The sequence below is a fragment of the Balaenoptera borealis genome, assembly GCF_965194805.1.
Source record: "Balaenoptera borealis genome assembly, chromosome: 20".
Lineage (NCBI taxonomy): Eukaryota > Metazoa > Chordata > Mammalia > Artiodactyla > Balaenopteridae > Balaenoptera > Balaenoptera borealis.
This window is the reverse complement of record NC_138879.1, coordinates 36,805,634-36,818,578: the sequence shown is the minus strand read 5'-3', so window position 1 is coordinate 36,818,578 and position 12,945 is coordinate 36,805,634. Positions and strand designations below refer to the sequence as shown.

The window sequence follows — 12,945 nt, the reverse complement described above, 5'->3', positions numbered from 1 at the left end:
TACTAGCAGACATTGTGTACACAGTTTACTACAGCAAAAGAGCTATTACTAAAAATGTTGACAGTGTCATCGTTTTGATGTTTAAAATCTTTATTCAACGTTAGATCTGAAAATACTAGTCAGTTTTACCAATAAATATATAATAAACTAAATTAGGTGATCTACAATGACTAAGACGCAAGCCAGAAAGAACTGCTTAACCTATAAAGACTATATATGCACTTAAAAGCAGTTGGACAACGAAAACATATTTTAGGGTGTAACAAGATCTCAGCAAGTCAAATGCTCAAAAACTGAAGCTGCATTTTGTAACAGTTGAAGCCTTGATGATCCAGGTTTAAAAATTAAGCCTAGGGGCTTCCCTGGTGGCACAGTGGTTAAGAATCTGCCTGCCAATGCAGGGGACACGGGTTCAAGCCCTGGTCCGGGAAGATCCCACATGCCGCGGAGCAACTAAGCCCGTGCGCCACAACTACTGAGCCTGTGCTCTAGAGCCCGCGAGCCACAACTACTGAGCCCACGTGCCACAACTACTGAAGTCCGCACGCCTAGAGCCTGTTCTCTGCAACAAGAGAAGCCACTGCAATGAGAAGCCTGAGCGCTGCAATGAAGAGTAGCCCCCACTTGCCGCAACTAGAGAAAGCTGTGCACAGGAACAAAGAACCAAAGCAGCCAAAAATAAATTAAAAAAAAAAAAATTAAGCCTAGGTCATATATGTACATATAGCAAGAGTGTCTCTTTAAGTATGAATAAGAAACTGGTAGCAATTGTTGCCTCAAGGAATCAGACCTGGATGATGCCAAGGAATGCACTTGCCAAGGTGCCTAACTTTATTTGGATCAGACTATGGAGCAATTTATGCCCCAGGGCACTGTCAAAAACAACAGATCAATCAGCCACCAATCCATGGAGAATGACAGCTTGGTGTAATACCAATAGAGGCAGACCAGCAAAAATTGAAGTAGAGAAGCCAAACTATTTTTATTGAAGTATGGTTGACTTACAATATCATAATAGTTTCAGGTATACAACACAGTGATTCAATATTTTTATAGATTATACTCCATTTAAAGTTATTACAGGGACTTCCCTGGTGGCTCAGTGGTTGGGAATCCACCTGACAGTGCAGGGGACGCAGGTTCGAGCCCTGGTCCTGGAGGATCCCACATGCCACAGAGCAACTGGGCCCGTGTGCCACAGCTGCTGAGCCTGCGCTCTGGAGCCTGCAAGCCACAACTACTGAAGCATACGTGCCTGGAGGCCGTGCTCTGCAACAGGAGAGGCCGCCGCGGTGAGAGGCCCGTGCACCAAACGAAGAGTAGCCCCCACCTGCTGCACCTGGGGAGGACTTGCGCGCAGCAGCGAAGACCCAACACAGCCAAAAATAAATAAATAAATTTATTTTAAAAAAATAAAGTTATTACAAAATAATGGCTATATTTCCCTGTGCTGTAAAATATATCCTTGTTGCTCATTTATTTTATACATAGTAGTTTGCATCTGTTAATCCCACACCATGATCTTATCCATCCCCCCTTCCCTCTTCCCACTGGTAACCACTAGTTTGTTTTCTATATCTGTGAGTCTGTTTCTGTTTTGTTATGTAAATTCATTTATTTTTTAGGTTCTACATATAAGTGATAACAGAGTATTTGTCTTTCTCTGTCTGACTTATTTCATCCACATTGTTGCAAATGGCAGAATTTCATTCTTTTTTACAGCTAAGATATACCCCATTGTGTGTGTGTGTGTGTGTGTATATATATATATATATATATATATATATACACATACACACACATATATATATATATATATATATATATACATACATATACATATACACATACCATATCTTCTTTAACCATTCATCTGTTGATGAACACTTAGGTTGCTTCCATATCTTGGCTATTGTAAATAATGCTGCTACAATGCTATAACTAGGATACATGTTATCTTTTCCAATTAGTGGTTTCATTTTCTTCAAATGTATACCCAGAAGTGGAATTGCTGGAGGATAAGATAGTTCTATTTTTAGTTTTTTTGAGGAAACTCCATTCTGTTTTCCATACTGCATGCACCAATTTACATTCCTACCAACAGTATACTAGGGTTCCCTTTCCTCCACATCCTCGTCACCATTTATTATTTGTAGACTTTTTGATGATAGCCATTCTGACAGGTGTTAAGGTGATATCTCATTGTGGTTCTGATTTGCATTTTTCTGATAATTAGCAATGTTGAGCATTTTTTCATGTACCTGTTGGGCCATCTGTATATCTTCTTTGGAATAATGTCTATTCAGGTCCTCTGCACCCCCTTTTTTTGCTGCAGGGCTTGTGGGATATTGTAGTTCCCCGACCAGGGACTGAACCCAAGCCCTGGACAGTAAAAGCACGGAGTCTTAACCATTGGACCATCAGGGAATTCCCGGCCCATTTTTCAATCAGGCTGCTTGTTTTTTTGATATTTAGTTGCAAGCACTATTTATATATTTTGGATATTAACCCCTTCTCAGTCATATCATTTGCAAATATTTTCTCCCATTCAGTAGGTTGTCTTTTCATTTTGTCAATCATTTCCTTTGCTGTGTAAAAGCTTTTAAGTTTAATTAGGTCCCACTTGTTTATTTTTGCTTTTGTTTCTTTTGCCTTAGGAGACAGATCCAAAAAAATATTGCTATGATTTATGTCAAAGAATGTTCTGCCTATGTTCTATTCTATGAGTTTTATGGTTTCAGGTCTTCCATTCAGGTCTTTAATCCATTTTGGGTTTATTTTTATACATGGAGTGAGAAAACATTCTAATTTCATTCTTTTATACATTCTTTTTCATACATTCTACATGTATATAGCTGTCTAGTTTTCCCAGCACCATTTATTGAAGAGACTGTCTTTTCTCCATTGTATATTCTTGACTCCTTTGTCGTAGATTAATGGACCATAAGTGCATGGGTTTATTTTTGGGCTCTCTATTCTGTTCTGTTGATCTATATGTCTGTTTCTGAGCCAGTATCATGCTGTTTTGATTACTGTAGCTTTGTAGTACAGTCTGAAGTCAAGGAGTATGGTACTTCCAGCTTTGTTCTTTTTTCTCAAGATTGCTTTGGCAATTCAGGGTCTTTTGTGGTTCCATACGAATTTTAGGATTATTTGTCCTAGTTCTGTGAAAAATGTCACAGGTATTTTGAAAGGGATTGCATTAAGTCCATAGATTGCTTTGAGTAGTATGGACATTTTAACAATATTAAGTCTTCCAACCCAGGAACATGAGATACCATTCCATTTCTTTGTATCATCTTCAATTTCCTTCATCAATGATTTATAGTCTTCACAGTATAGATCTTTCAATTCTTTGGTTAAGTTTATTCCTAGGTATTTTATTCTTTTTGATGTAATTTAAAATAGATTAGTTTCTTGCTTTCTACTTCTGATAGTTCACTATTAGTGTACAGAAAATCAACAGATTTCTGAATATTAATTTTGTATCCTGCAACTTTACTGAATTCATCTATTAATTCTCATAATTTTTTGATGGAGACTTTAGGGTTTTCTATGTATAGTATCATGTCATCTGCAAATAGTGACAGTTTTACTTCTTCCCTTCCAATTTGGATGCCTTTTATTTCTTTTTCTTGTCTGATTGCTGTGGCTCAGACTTCCAATACTATGTTGAACAGACGTGGCTAGAGTGCACATCCTTGTTTTGTTCCTGTTTTAGAGGAAGGGTTTTAGCTTTTCACCACTGAGTATGATGTTACCTATGGGTTTGTAATAAATGGAACCAGCCAAACATTTAACAGAAATATCAGAGAAACCTGCAAAAACCATAGTTTGTCCTGATGCTCTGGAAGACTGTGCAGATGCCCAAGAAGCAAAAGGAGAGGGAACATCTGAGCCTCTGGTCTTTGGCTGAACACAGGACAAACTCATAAACTCCCTGAACTGTGAAAACAGTCTTCAAGCCACACAACATAAATCCAACAGTAAAGGGTGCAAACACCAGTGGCTTAAGGGGGTTAGGAACAACCTCCAACCAATCAGTGGCTGACTGCTGACGTGGAAATGTACAATAAACAAAATGAAAACTTCACTAAGTGGGGCTCGACAGTAGCTTTGGACTCACAGGAGAAAGAATCAGCAAAATATAGATCAAGAGAGATCAGGCAATCCAAAGAGTCTCAGAGAAATATGGGACATCATTAAGCACACCAACATATGCATAATGGGAGTGCCAGAAGAAGAGGAGAGAGAAAGGGGCAGAAAAAATTTTGACAAAATAATGGCTGAGAAATTCCAAAATTTGATGGAAAACATTTATCTACACATTCAAGAAGCTTAATGAACTCCAAGTAGGATAAAAGCAAAGTGATCCACAGACATATAATAGCCAAAATACTGAAGGGAGCAAGAGAAAATTTACTTGTTGTGCACAAAAGAACTTCAATAAAATTAACAGTCGACTTTTCAATAGAAATGATGGAGGCCAAAAGACTGTGGGATGATATAATGCTCAAAGAAAACCACCATTAACTAAGAATCTTATATCCAGCAAAACTATCTTTCAAAATGAAGGCAAAATAAAGGCATTCCTGGATAACAAAACCTGAAAGAATTCATTGCTAGCATACCTGCCTTACAATTAATAATAAAAGAAGTTATTCAGGCTGGAAGGAAGTGACACAAGATGGTAATCTGAATGACACTAAAAAAGAGCACTGGTAAAAGTTAAAATGTAGGTTAATTTTTTAAAAGAGTATAATGATTATTTCTTCTATTCCCTTATGTATTTAAAAGAAATTGCATGAAACATTATCTATAAAATTGTATTGTTGGACCTATAACATAGAAATGTAATATATTTGACAATAGCAACACATGTATTACCTACTTTTTTTAAAAAGGGCCTAGGTCAGTATCTAAGGAAAATAAGCTTAATCTTAAATCTGACAAGACAATAGACAAGGCCATTGCTTTACAGTTATGTTTTCATTGTGTGGAATTTAGAAACACTGATAAATCTATGTGTTACCTGAGGGCTTTCAGGGTAATTCATGCTTCATATCCATTAACATCACTGACATCATGTGCTTCACAAAGGCAAGACTTACTCAAAAATTTCCCATCAAATCAAAGCACAGAATACAAGACATATTCCTATTGGCTATTATCTCAATATTCTAAAGAATCAGACTGACCTATGTCCATAGATATCTAAGGCCAAGTATTAGGCTAGCAAAGGAAAGTCTCCCTTTTCCTGGAATTGCTAAAGTGTAGGTCCCAAATAAAGGCCTTCAAGATACCAAAAACCACCTCAAGGACTTAATAAAAAAAAAAAAAAGAACACATAATCAAAACTTAAGACCTGAACAACCTGAAAGGCTAAAAAACTGAGTCAACAGTCCACCCACAGATAGAGGGTTCTAAATAAGAATTTAAAAACTAACACCTGGACTTTTACTTCTAGCTATGGAAAAGACTTAATTTTTCTTTTCTTCTCTTAACTTCTTTCAAAGACATATGAAGGTTTAAGGGAAAAATTACAATACTGTATTGTGGGGTTTATAATGTATGTAAATATAATATATATGACAACAATAGAGCAAGGATATGTTAAGAAATGGCAAAAGCCAGCAAAGGTTTCAATACAATCTCTATCAAAATTCTTAGCAGGCTTATTTTTAAGAAACTAATATGCTGATTTTAAAATTTATATGGATGGGCTTCCCTGGTGGCGCAGTGGTTAAGAATCCGCCTGCCAATGCAGGGGACCTGGGTTCGAGCCCTGGTCCGGGAAGATCCCACATGCCATGGAGCAACTAAGCCCGTGCGTCACAACTACTGAGCCTGCGCTCTAGAGCCTGCGAGCCACAACTACTGAGCCCACGTGCTGCAACTACTGAAGCCCGCACGGCCTAGAGCCCGTGCTCCGCAACAAGAGAAGTCACCGCAATGAGAAGCCTGCACATCGCAACGAAGAGTAGCCCCCGCTCACCACAACTAGAGAAGGCCCGCGCGCAGCAACGAAGACCCAATACAACCAAATATAACTAATAAATTAATTAATTAAAAAAAAATAAAAATCTTTACTTTGATAAAGGTTACACATCGACATGGCAAAAAAAAAAATTTATATGGAAATACAAAGAATATAGAATAATCAAAACAATACTGAAAAAATAAATATTCTGCTTCTTTTTCTAGCTGACTTCAAAATTTATCATAAGTTATGTAATCAATACAAAGTTGGCACTGACATAAGGATAGACAAATAGATCTATGGAATAAAATAAAGTCCAGAAATAGACTATTACACATATACTTTCCGCAAATTTTTTTTTAATAAGGTTTTTTTTTTTTTTAACTTCTTTTTTTTGGCCGCACCACACTGCACAGCATGTGGGATCTTAGTTCCCCGACCAGGGATAGAACCCGTGCCCCCTGCAGTGGAAGTATGGAGTCTTAACCACAGGACCACCAGGGAAGTCCCCCTACAGATTTTTAACAAAGGTGCCAAAGCAATTCAATGGGGGAAGTAAATCTTTTCAACAAATGTGCTGGAACAAGTGGATATTTACAGGAAAAAAAGTAATCTAGACCCTTACCTCACCTCACACCATATACAAAGCTTAATTTCAGATGGATTACTGTCCTAAACTTAATGGCTAGAACCTGTAAAGCTTCTAGATCGAAGTATCAATAGAGATACAAGAGAGAAGCATATTTTTACTATCTTGGGGCAGGAAAACATTTCTTACCACGCAGAAAGCAATAACCACACACACACAAAATTTGATATACTAAGACCTCTTCAAAATTCAAAACCTCTCTCATCAAAAGACACTGTGAAAAAAGCAAACAGAAAAGCCACAGGCTGGGAAGAAAATATGCACAACTCATACCTAACAAATAACTTGTACCTAGAATAAAGAACTACCAGATTCAATATATATATATTTTTTACTTTAAAACATGGGCAAAAGACTGTAATAGACACTTCACAAAGACAGATAAATGATCAATACTCACACGAAAAAGTGCTCAAAATTATTAGTCATCAGGAAAATGCAAATTAAAACCACAAAGAGGTATCACTAATATATAACAGAATATATGAAATGAAAGTGATTGGCAACACCAAATGTTGAAGAGGACACGTAGTGCAAGCTGCACTCTCAAACACTGCTGATGTGATTTTTAAACGGTAGAGCCACTTTGGGAAAAGAGTTGGCAATTTCTTAGAGTTAAACTCAATAATGCAGCTATTTTTCTCCTAGGTATTTACCTCAGAAAAATAAAAATATATATCTACAAAAGACTTGCACAAGAATTTTCAAAATAGCTGTATTCATAAATGGCGCCAAACAAGAAACAATTCAAATGTCCATCAATAGGATAATGGATAAACTAATTGTAGTATACAACAGGATACTACTCAACAATAAAAAGAACAAAGCATTGATACATACAAGAACATGGATGAATCTCACGTACAGTATGTTGACCAAAAGAAGCCAAACACAAAAAAGCACGTACTGTATAATTCTACTTATGTGAAGTTTCAGAAGGGGCAAAACTAACCTGAAAAAAGTCAGAGAAGTGGCTTGCTGGGGGGAGGTAGGATGGAATCTGAGAAGGGGCACTGAGAGAATTTTCTGGAGTGATAAAACTGTTCTATATCTTGACAGGAGTGTAGGGTACATTGGTAAATGTATTTCACAAAATTCACTGAATTATACACTTAGGATTTATACTTTTCACTACATGTAAATTTTGCCTCAAAAAAAAGGAAAAAAAAAAACAACTATAAGCAAATACTGAACTCTACTTATACAGGACTGCCTTTCACAGTGGTATAGCTTAGCAATTCTGAAACTAGTTTTGTATACTCTAGGGACAATGGACAATTTGAATATGGACTCTGGACTAGATAACAGCATTGTATCAGTTAACTTTCCTAATTTTGATAAATGTACTATGGTTAAGTAAGAGATTGCCCATGTTCTTGGTAAACATACATATAAATGTTTTGCGGTAAGGGAGCACAATGTTTCCAATTTACTCTCAAATGATTCAGAAAAAGAAATAAAATGCATATTTATAAATACATATATGTAGGGACTTCCCTGGTGGTGCAGTGGTTAAGAGTCTGCCTGCCAGTGAGGGGGACGTGGGTTCAATCCCTGGTCCAGGAAGATCCCACATGCCTCGGAGCAGCTAGGCCCATGCGCCACAACTACTGAGCCTGCGCTCTAGAGCCCGCGGGCCACAACTACTGAAGCCCGTGCGCTCTAGGGTGCATGTGCCACAACTACTGAGCCTGTGTGCTGCAACTACTGTAGCCCACACACCAAAGCCTGTGCTCCGCAACAAGAGGAGCCACAGCAACGAGAAGCCTGTGCACCTCAACAAAGAGTAGCCCCCGCTCGCCACAACTAGAGAAAGCCCACACACAGCAACGCAGCCAAAAAAATAAAAATAAAAAATAAATAAATACGTATATGTATACATGCACAGAGAGAATAATAAAGCAAATGCAGGAGAATGTTAAAAACTGCTGAAACTAGATAAAAGTTTTAAAAAAATTCTTTTACTACTCTTTCAACATTTCTGTAAGTTTGAAATTGTATTACAATAAAATGTTATACCCCACCTCCACACACACAAAAAAATGTAACACCAGACTAGTTTCATCTATTTCAATATTCCAACAAGGAAAAACATTTCCTTTTTTCTGGCATTACAAGACTGTTAGAGTTGGATCACCTTAATCCAGCTCCCTGGTTTTACAAATGAAGTCCAGAAAAACTAGGCCAACAGTCAGATAATTAGGTAGCAGTGAGTCAGGTTAGAATCCTGATCTCTTGACACCCATTTCAATACTCTGTAATAGTTTTTAAAAAGAGTGTTTTTAGCTTTGATACTACCTAATGAAAGCCAGCCAACCTTATTTACTGCATATAGTATTATACTAGAAAAAAAAAAAAACCCTGCAATTAGGGTACTACTAGAATCAAAATTCTGACACTTAAAAACTACACTGCAATCTATTTGGGGTAGGTAGCACACTAATTAAACTACAGAGTATTTTTATAGAAAAACGTATCCTCCATTATAACCATCACAATAATAAACCAATCTGGACCCAACACTCACAGTTATAAGGGGATGTGGCCAGTGAGATAGCACACTATTGTTAGTCTTGGTTGCAGGTAAGATATACTATCTACTCAGAAGCTCTTTGGAAAAAAAAAATTGTGACCACCCCCCCCACCGACCCCCCGCACTAGAAGAAAGCAAAGCTCACATGTGATGAACCAAGTTGTATCCTGTACTGACACACTAAGAAAGGAAAGAAGCAGAAGGCTAAAGACATGGAAACTTCAAAACAATTCTCTAAGTGTACAAGGGCTGACCTACCTTTTTTTTTTTGATTGTAGGGAAAAAAAAGGTTAATATATTACTAATGTATTATAACAGGGCAAAGGTTCACCATACTATCTTGCTTTACCAGTGAAAGGAAATTAACTTTCAGCCAGGAACGTTATATACTCCCTATTTCAAAGAACTAAGTTAAAGAATAACAAAATGAAAAAAATTGTTTATCTTCAGTTTCATGTTCCGTAGGGCTAGTTATATGCTAATCAAAAAAATGTTCAGTGAATTACTGGAGATCTAAATTAACAGATATTCCCTGTACATGGATAGGAAGACAATACTGTCAAGATGTCACTTCTTTCCCATTTGATCTATAGATTCAATATAATCTCAATTAGGGGCTTCCCTCGTGGCGCAGTGGTTAAGAATCTGCCTGCCAATGCAGGGGACACGGGTTCGAGCCCGGGTCCAGGAAGATCCCACATGCCGCAGAACAACTAAGCCCGTGCACCACAACTCTGAGCCTGCACTCTAGAGCCCGCGAGCCACAACTACTGAGCCCTCGTGCCAAAACTACTGAAGCCCGCGTGCCTAGAGCCCGTGCTCCACAAGAGAAGCCACCGCAATGAGAAGCCCGCGCACCGCAACAAGGAGTAGCCCCCACTCGCCACAACTAGAGAAAGCCCGTGCATAGCAACGAAGACCCAACGCAGTCAAAAATAAATAATAATAAAATAAATATTTAAAAAATCTTATTAAAAGATATATAATCTCAATTAAAGTCTCAGAAAGTTATTTTGTGGATATCAACAAACTGGTTTTAAAGTTTATATAGAAAGGGAAAAGACCCAGAATAGTCAAAACAATATTGAAGGGAAAGAGAAAAGCTGGATAAATGATTCTATCCAGGTTCAAGAGTTATTATAAAGCTTCAATAATCAAGACAGTGTGGTACTGACAGAAGAACAGGAAAACAGGTCAATGGAACAGAATACAAGGCCCAGAAATAGACCCACACAAATTCAGTCAAATTAACTCTGACAAAGGAGCAAAGGAATTACAATGGAGAAAGGAGTCTTTTGAATAAATGGGGCTGGAACAAAAGGACATCAACTCCTACAAGATGACACAGGAGAAAATCTAGATGAACTTGGGTATGGTGATGACTTTTCAGATATAACACAAAGGCATGACCCATCAAATAAATGATTGATAAGCTGGACTTCATTAAAATTAAAAACTTTTGCTCTGTGAAAGACAACGTCAAGAGAATGAGAAAACAAGTCACAGACTGGGAAAAAATATTTGCAAAAGACATTTCTGATAAAGAACAGTTATCCAAAACATACAATAAACTCTTAAACCTCAACAATAAGAAAACAAATAACCTGATTAAAAAAGACTGGAACAGACATCTCACCAAAGGAGATACACAAATGGCAAATGAGCATATGAAAAGACAGTTAACATCACATGTTATCAGGGATCTGCAAATTAAAATAACAATGAAATACCACTACACAACTATGAGAATAGCCAAAACCCAAAACACTGCCAACACCAAAAGCTGTTGAGGATGTGGAGCAACAGGAATCTCAGGCTCATTGCTGGTGGGAAAGCAAAATGGTGCAGACACTTTGGAAGACAGTTGGGCAGTTTCTCACAAATCTAAACATATTCTTATCATACAGTTTGGCAATGAGTTGACAGTCGATGTTCACACAAAAACCTGCACGCTAATGTTTAGAGCAGCTTTATCCATTACTGCCAAGACTTGAAAGCAACCAAGATGTCCTTCAATATGTGAATGGATAAACAAATTGCACACAATGGAATTTTATTCAGCAATAAAAAGAAATGAGCTATCATGCCACAGAAAGACATGGAGAATGGTACATATATACAATGGAATATTACTCAGCCATAAAAAGGAATGAAATTGGGTCATTTGTAGAGATGTGGATGGACCTAGAGAGTGTCATACAGAGTGAAGTAAGTCAGAAAGAGAAAAGCAAATATCATATAATAACGCATATATGTGGAATCTAGAAAAATGGTAAAGATGATCTTATTTGCAAAGCAGAAATAGAGACAGACGTAGAGAACAAATGTATGGATACCAAAGGGGAAAGGGGTGGGGTGGGAGGAATTGTGAGACTGGGATTGACACATATACATTTTCAGTACTATGTATAAAATAGACAACTGATGGGAACATAACATATAGCACAGGGAACTCTACCTAATGCACTGTGGTAACCTAAATGGGAGGGAAGTCCAAAATGGAGGGGATATCTGTATGTGTATGGCTGATTCATTTTGTTGTGCAGTGGAGGCTAACACAACATTGTAAAGCAACCATACTCCAAAAAAGAAAAAAAAGAAAAAAAAGGACATGGAGGAACCGTAAAAGCACATTGCTAAGTTAAGGAAGTCAATCTGAAAAGGCTACATATTGTATGATTCCAATTATATGGCATTCTGGAAAAGGCACAACTATGAAGACAGTAAAAAGATCAGTGGTCAATTATACTCCAATAAAGATGTTTAAAAAAAAGATCAGTGGTTGCTAAGGGTTTGGGGGAAGGGATGTAGGAATGACTAGGTGGAACATGGGAAATGTTTAGGGCAGTGAAACTATTCTGCACAATATTCTGATGGTGAGTATGTGTCATTACAGATTTGTCAAAACCCACAGAATTTACAATACAAACAGCGATCCCTTAGTTAATAATAATGTATCAATATTGGCTCATTAATTGTAATGAAGGTACCACACTAATGAAAAGATGTTAATAATAGGGAAAACTCTGTGTTTGTACTTTCCCTCAATTTTTCTAGAAAGCTAAAACTGCTCTAAAAAATAAAATCTATTAATTAGAAAAGAAAACTCATCAATAAACTTCTTACCAGGTCTAATGAAGACATTTTCCACAGACAACATTGCTGCTATTGGAAGTAATAGGTCTTCACAGTCCAGAGAAGCAGCCTTTATTACTGCACATGTCAGATGTGGAGGGAGAGGAAATTCTACCATAGACAAACCCAATCTGGTCACATGGCCACTCCTTAATGGAAAGAAAAAGTTTTTAAGTCTTTCTACCTTGGAAGAGTACAAATGAAATGTTTATCATTCAGAATAAGTCAGATATAATTTAGATTACCTTAAATTACCTCCAGAAATTCAATTCAAGATAAGAAATATGATATGCTGTGGTCATTGATAAGAGAAATATAAAGATGATAAATTCCTTGCTCTCAAGGGCCTATATATCCAAAAAACTAAACAATGAGGCAGAATAAAGTAGTATAATAAAAGACACACAATGCTACAGAAGCATGGAAAATGTCCTTAAAGAAATGAGACAATGATAATTACCAAATCTTTTCCCATCACACAATCATGAGAACAAGGACTCTGGGTCTCATCATTTTGATGTACCCAGCATAATGCCTGGCACTGAAGTGGTACTCAGAAATTACTTGTTAGGGGAAAACATAGTGTTATAGGTCAGTTATACTTCAAAAGCAAACAAACATACAAACTTATAGAAAAAGAGATCAGAT

The 12,945-nt window shown here is 37.1% G+C and overlaps 1 protein-coding gene across 3 annotated transcripts in view; it reads right to left on the bottom strand.

The window, feature by feature from the left end:
• Positions 1 to 12,945, bottom strand: part of DHX40 (DEAH-box helicase 40) — a 51,532-nt gene that overhangs the window by 15,701 nt on the left and 22,886 nt on the right. For all 3 annotated transcript variants that reach the window (XM_082372030.1, XM_082372032.1, XM_082372031.1), the window contains one exon: positions 12,289 to 12,446. In XM_082372030.1, coding sequence (XP_082228156.1) covers positions 12,289 to 12,446 — 158 coding nt within the window. The remainder of the gene's footprint in view (positions 1 to 12,288; positions 12,447 to 12,945) is intronic.